At 39.9% G+C, this 6,856-nt stretch overlaps 1 protein-coding gene across 1 annotated transcript; it reads right to left on the bottom strand.

Moving 5' to 3' along the window:
• Positions 1 to 161: 161 nt before the first annotated feature.
• fbxl3l (F-box and leucine-rich repeat protein 3, like) lies at positions 162 to 3,338 on the bottom strand. Its single transcript, XM_036002195.1, is given in 9 exon segments — positions 162 to 1,364; positions 1,366 to 1,467; positions 1,469 to 1,578; positions 1,580 to 1,667; positions 1,669 to 1,801; positions 2,131 to 2,177; positions 2,179 to 2,285; positions 2,934 to 3,056; positions 3,312 to 3,338. Coding segments are annotated over 9 exon segments (852 nt in total). The 3' UTR covers positions 162 to 1,249.
• Between the last annotated feature and the right edge of the window lie 3,518 nt (positions 3,339 to 6,856).

Raw genomic sequence — 6,856 nt, 5'->3', positions numbered from 1 at the left:
GTTAGATCATTGCTGCTCTCTAGTGTTAAAAAGTAAAAGCTGCAGAAAGGTCAAAAGGGACAAAGTCAGAAAAACAGATGAGGCTTGATGGTATTACAGCCACAAGAACATGCAGTATTTAAATTAATTAAACATATTTTTATTGAGATTTAAATACAGCATATAGCAGTTACAATGAAGCAGATTTCTTCCAGACCTGAGCAACCCTGTCACTGCTACACATACATACAAACATATGTGATATATGACAAATTAACAAATACAAGGCAGAGCTTTACATGTGTTACAGTATGACACTGAATACTATTGTGTTTAATGCACCAGAAATATTTTGCACAAAACAAATGTGTACCATGTGGTAAAACAAAAAAGATATCATGGTAAAAAATGAAACTCTAACAACCAGATGTTTGGCACAGAGGCCTCTATTTTTAACATGGTAAAGAAATCCGGTGTGGAAACCTTCATCGGTTTTAATCAGTGCTCCTAGATCAACAGGGATGTCCCAAAATAACCAACTTAAAACATTAATGAAATATTAAAGTCTCCACTGACACACACATAAATAGACAAGAATACAAAATACCCATTGTGTTTTACATGAAGGTGCAACTCTCTCTGACTCAACTGTAAACTCTTGTTCTCTCCTGTACTGCATTAGTACCACTATTGTTAGTGCTAGTGACAGGATGCCCCGACTCCAGACGGGGTCTCTGCCTCTCAAGCTGTATCCTGGGAAGAGGGATAGCAATAAGATAAAGAACAACAATTCACCACAAAATAAAACTTGGAATTCACTGAACAACATACACCGATGATATTGTGGGAGATGCTGTTCAGAATAAATGATGAAGTGTGATGCTTTTAAAATAAGCAACCAGCAGATGGCAGATCCACATCCTTTACACACAATGGTTGAAAGGTTGCAATGAGTGACGGTAAATTCAGACTGTCTTTCACAGATGGAAGGAACCTACTACATCAAAGATTTCACATCACAATATCAATGCATAGAGAGAAAGCTGGGTGCTCACAAGATAGCCAGACAGAAATCAATCTGCCAATGTTTTAAGTGAGAAAACATTTTCAGTCTTACATCAAATTTAGGTAAAAAGTGACAGCTTTAGAAGTTACCCACCTTCTAGTAAGCTGGCCAAGAACACTGATGACAGGGAAACTGTCTCTCGCTTACTTACTGTCCAAAAAGAGCACATCACACTGCAGCCCTCCACTCTGGCTTCATCTCAGCCTACCAGGTGGGCATCATATCAGGGAACCACATGCTACCCAGGTGCATGGACATCTCACTGTAAATCTGCTCCATGTTGTTGCTGCTGTCTGGGATCAACATATCCTCCATGATTGCACATCTTAACAAATTCCATAAAGCCAATGCAGGTCACTTCACACTCGCTTACCCTGATAGCAGTCAAGCTTTTGCAGCGGTCATCCAGGGGCTGAAGGCCAAGGGCAGTTCAGTCCAATACGGCCCAGCATCTCTTTAGTAACTGCCCAGCCAAAGTACAGGTAGGTGACAGGAGTCTCCTGGCAGAAGAAGGGCTCAAACTCCTCATATAAGGAAGAAATACATGACGATGTTGACCTTGGGTGAGTGTCGGACCAAAGCCTCCCAGCTGGTTCTTTTGATGGTGTGAAAGTGTGTCTGCAATGCGTAGGTGCTCTAAGTGTATGTGTTTTTCAGAGGAGAGGGCAAGCAGGAGCTCATCACTCAGGAGATAGTAGCTCAACGCCAGCTCCCTGAGTCAATGGCACTGGTCTGCAACACACAGGATACCCGAGGACAGAAAGAGAAGTCAGAACTTCTGAATGGGAACAGATCCTTTTAAAAGAAAAGACAAATAATCAGCATGGTTCTTGGGATGGTGATTACGTTCAGTCGGCCAAAGTACAAAGTACACTAAAATATCTATCATCTATATCGATCTGTAAGATAGTCACAAAGTAAAGCAACATGGAGCATCCTGGTGGCCTAGGAATATGATACACTGATCATGTATTTGTACTTGCACATCATTTGCCCTTTCCATCTCTTATCATTTCTGCTCCACTCTCTACTGTGCTGACTAATAAAACCAAAACAAGAAAATTCCCAAAATAGTACATTGACCTGCTGGACATGAGGACAGCTGCTCATCTTCAGTAACTTCATGGTGTTGCACCTTCAGGGACGGGTCGTCCACTGGCGTAAGATCAATCTTGATAGGGGACAGGGACTTGGAGCTGTCAGTGCAGACACAAAGTGGGCATAAGGAGGAACAACAATGCTGATTAAACCAAAACTCCTAATACCAAATAAATGTGCAGTATTTTTTGCAAAAAGTGCAAACATTAGGTATAGGAGCCATGTATATTATGTTTGTTTATGGTTTATAGTTTTCACCTATTATGTAATGTAGGCTGTCATGGGGGTTGGTCTGACAATAATCAGTCTATTTATGCACCTGTGCACCTGCATGGCTGAGGCTATAGAGGGGGTGAGTTTGGGTTTTTGCATTTTCTGTTGACCGCAAGTTTTATCGCAGTTTCATCGCAAGTTTCACCACATCCACGTTCACCTTTATGCAGTATTTTTCAGGCAACTGGATTTTGTTTCTTAATGTTTTTTCCAACTTTCAAATGAACAATAAATCTTTGAAAGCATATCACGGAGTGGATCTGAATTATTCAAACAGCGCGTCGTACAGGTGATTGTTCCCTGACTCAGCCTCTCGGCGGCTTATGGAGGTTGCAAAGAAGTCGCTACATTAGGGATATTTTTACCAAACTAAAATCACTGTACAGTTACTCGTTGTGAGGTAGATTATTCTTCAACTGGCGGGACATATTGTGACTAATTCAGCTCTTTGTTATAACAAACAGGGCAGCAGTAAAAGTGTTGAGATGTTCTTATAAAGCACAGACAGTCTCTTAACTGAGACACATTGCATGAAGCTGGGCCGTGCTGTGGAAATCAGCCCCAGGGTTTTAATGGTACAGTTCACCAGCTGGGACTAAATGTCACAGGCAGCCTCTGCAGATTCAGTGCAGCTGTCCACCTGATTTACAAACAGTGATTTACCATTTAGGTAAAAATAAAAAATAAAACATACAAAAATGAAGAATGGAAAGACGGCGGTGTACTGTAAGAATAATCTCAACTCAGATGTGTTAAGCACACTAATCCTAAAGCAGTTAATGCATCATGATGGTTTGGATTAAGAAGGCCACACATGGAAATGGAGGAGGTGGAGGAGGAGGTGAAAGGAGAGGACAGCAGGGAGGGGCAGGCTCTTACCTTGAAGGCAGGTTACCCCAGTCCTCTGCTCAAAGCTGGACATCTCCCACTTTGGTATTATTAGCCCTCTCCTCATGGGAAGGGAGTTTAAAAGCGAACAGTAGAAATCTCTATGCATCAGCATATTTGAGCTATTGATTGATTTTTAAAAGTGTATGACAACCTGAGGGTCCCAGTTGTATATCTAAACTCTTATGTTGTGGCTAGAACCAGGCAACATTTTTGGAGGATTGTTAATTTCACCTAAAATAAGGTTAGTTATAATAGTAAGGCATGTGCTTCTATTGACGCTTGTGTAGTGGTGAAGACTTCACTGTGTGGACCTGAATGCAGCCTTGGCCTGACCCCTCCCATGGCCAACCCCTTAATCAGGGCTAGGTGTCACCTGTGCTCCTTTGTCCTCTCTCTGCTTCCAGATATGTCCCTGCTGTGGCTGTAGGCTAGTGTTTGTTTCCCTCAGGTATATGGAAGGCACATTTCTATGTCAAATTCCACGTATTTCCAAGTTAAACCGTTGGTAGTTGATGACCTTTTTGTTTAAAGTGCTACCAGGAGACTCTTGTTGCCCCTCCTGCCCTGGGAAGGTGATTTTGTTCCCTTTAATGTCCCATCTTAGTGGTGGTGAGTAAGTTAACATTTTTTAATGGCATTTTAATAGGGTGAAGTTGAACCTGGTTAATTGTACTTTTCCCCTCCTTTCCAGGTTCCTCTTTCCTTTTAATTACTGCTGTTTTGCCCTTATGGTGTTTTGTCCATTTCTTAGTTTCGATGTTTGGTTTAGTTCTGTTTTGCCCTAATTGTGTATTGTTTTGCCCTTCGGTTCTTATTTTTTTGTCTTTTAGCTTGTTCATTTAGTTCAGGTTTAATTAGCCTTTTATTGTACTGCCCCTAAATTGGCTTTTTGTGAGTTTTCTTTAACTAAGTGGGTTACTGTATATTTGTTTTGATTATTTTTGTATTTAGTTTATTTATTTCAGAGCAGGTTGCCATCTTGTTTGGAGGCTAGGCATCCGTGGTGAGGTTCCTTCACTGTTTTGTGAGTAATTGCACAGGGACAGGATATAGACTGCACCGTTTTGCTGTGAGGATTGCTGTGACTTGCTGTGTTGCACTTGAGGTGAGTAGTGGTGGCACACCTGAACACTCCTCAGTGTAGTCTGCCTCTCCACAAGTGGCATCTAGTTGGTTAGTTTATGGGTTATTTTGGGCTTAATTCTTAAACATTATTTTAAAGATTGCTATCTAACAGTATTGCAATAAATCACAATTATATCCACCCCACCATTTTAGGAAGTTTGTTTAACCCTTTCAGCAGTTTAAGCCTCTGCCTATTTTGATTTGTCATTGGAAATAAAAACATTTGATATACTTTGAAACATGCCTCTGCCTCATCAGTAACGGACCTGTGTGCCTTTCTCTCCAGTTTCAATTAATCAATGTTCACATAGTATTTCCTAGGGTGCAATTCCCTAGGTGGTGTCATTTTTTTCCCTTTAAATTCCCCCTTATTGGTGACCTTTGCTAGCCTAGAAGTCAGGCTAGACTTTTGCCACACTTGCCTATTTTCTTGATCAATGTCTTTGTGTCCAATGGATCCTGCACACTGACTTGGGGGATGGCTGGAGGAGTAAATCAGTCATTGCCTGGCTGCCATACAGGCTCATTGGTTTTTTGTAAGATTGCATGTATGTGTATGCATTTATGATTGTTGTTTAGCATTCGTACACACATAACGGTAATCATCCTGTTCTTACGGACAGGTTTTAGCTTGTATGACAGCAGGTTCCTGTAATGCATTTGCTCTCACTGTCAACCGGTGGCAAAGACTTCATTAAGATTATGGTACTTTTACTGACTTGGCAACCCTGATGTTTTTGTGTTTTTGATTTTGCTTACCCTTGTATATGGAAAATGTTTACTATGTAGTTTTGGCATCACCGAATCAAACTCCCAGATGCATGGTGACAGAAAAGATATTGGGATTTGGCAGCCATAATAAGGAATGCAAAAGTGAGGATGTGTTAAATCTGTTTCACGCCAGTCATTCTAGTTTCCCATCTGCATCTTTACCAGTTTTGGCTCAAATAGTAATATAACTGACTCATCCAATACAGTAGGCTAATTTTAAGAGGGTGTTTTGTTTATATGGACCATTCCCTGCACTCAAATTTCCAGCAGGGGGCAAGTCCACCACTATTTTACTGTCTATGAACTCCACTGGCTCCAAAAAGAAGTCGGATTACGCATAAATCTATGAGAAAATGACCCTACTTCTCACTTGATTTAATACATTAGTAAACATTTTCCTAGCTAGTTTGTCTCAATCACTAGTTACAAGTCTTTTTCAATACAGCATAATCATTTTGAAAATTAATATATTTTAAAATGGACAAAGCACGGCATGATTTAGGGCGTGGCTACACGCCGACCTGTCAATCAGGAAAGCGTCAGGGGTACATTAAATAGCCTTACACAGAGTGATAAGCTCTGGCCTTCTTATATACTGTCTATGGCTCTGGCCTGGGCATTTTGGTCGCCTAAAAATGTCTTGTTCAGGGTTCAGTAGCACCTTGCCAAACCAAGGCTAGCTAGTGTTAGCTGGTAACTTAAAGTAAAAATTGCAGATTGTCTGTGTACGGCCGTACATGCAGATGGATGGCGCCAGTAGGCTACCCAGAGGTCCCAGTTTACCCACCGGCAAAACTCTGCTGGATGCAGTTAGTTTAAAATCAGCGAGTTGTCCTTATTAGGGTTTAGCGCAGCTGAAACATAACATTACACAACACTGGCCTCCCCAGCTCCGCCCTCTTGTCCAAATATAATAATAATATAATAATATAACAAACTAATGGGATAAATCTTTTTTTTTTTTTTTAATTGCAAAAAAAGTCACATGTCACAAATCACATGTGAGTGGTCAAGAGCATACACAATAAAAACAAAAATAAAATATAAAACAAGATTGCCAGGGGGAGCTTATAGGCCATTACAAAGAGAAAGAGGACCATATGTTGACAGTTTTAACAGCCTTTTTGTTGTTTGAACCAGAAATCAGATTAATATAATGTTCAACTTCATGGAGAAAAAGTACAAAACTAGGTTTTTTAGTGCTGAATTTACACTTATGAATGTGAAATTTTGCCAAAAGAATTAATAAATTTATAATGAAGTACATCTTTTCTTTACTATGGCTTTTATAAAAGCAAAAAATAACATCCTTCCACAATAAGGCAATGTCTTTATAAATATGGTTAATGATGAATCTGCTGAGGTTTTGCCAAAATGTTCTGGTGTGTGGGCAATGCCAAAAGAGGTGTAGAACAGTTTCTGGGTGGTCTTCACAAAAAGAACAGTTTGTGTTGATGTCTCTCTTAAATTTAATCATATAATGATTAGCAGGGTAATATCTGTGAATTATTTTGAAAGATACTTCTTTCACCTTGTTTACTATCAAGTATCTGTGAGGAATCATCCAAACCTTTTTCCAAACAATGTCATTTACAAATTGGTTCCAATAAAATGTAACATTTGGAATAGAAACAATTTCTTTTTGAAATAGTG

This window comes from Sander lucioperca, chromosome 1 (genome assembly GCF_008315115.2).
Source record: "Sander lucioperca isolate FBNREF2018 chromosome 1, SLUC_FBN_1.2, whole genome shotgun sequence".
Lineage (NCBI taxonomy): Eukaryota > Metazoa > Chordata > Actinopteri > Perciformes > Percidae > Sander > Sander lucioperca.
This window is presented reverse-complemented; position numbering and strand designations above follow the sequence as displayed.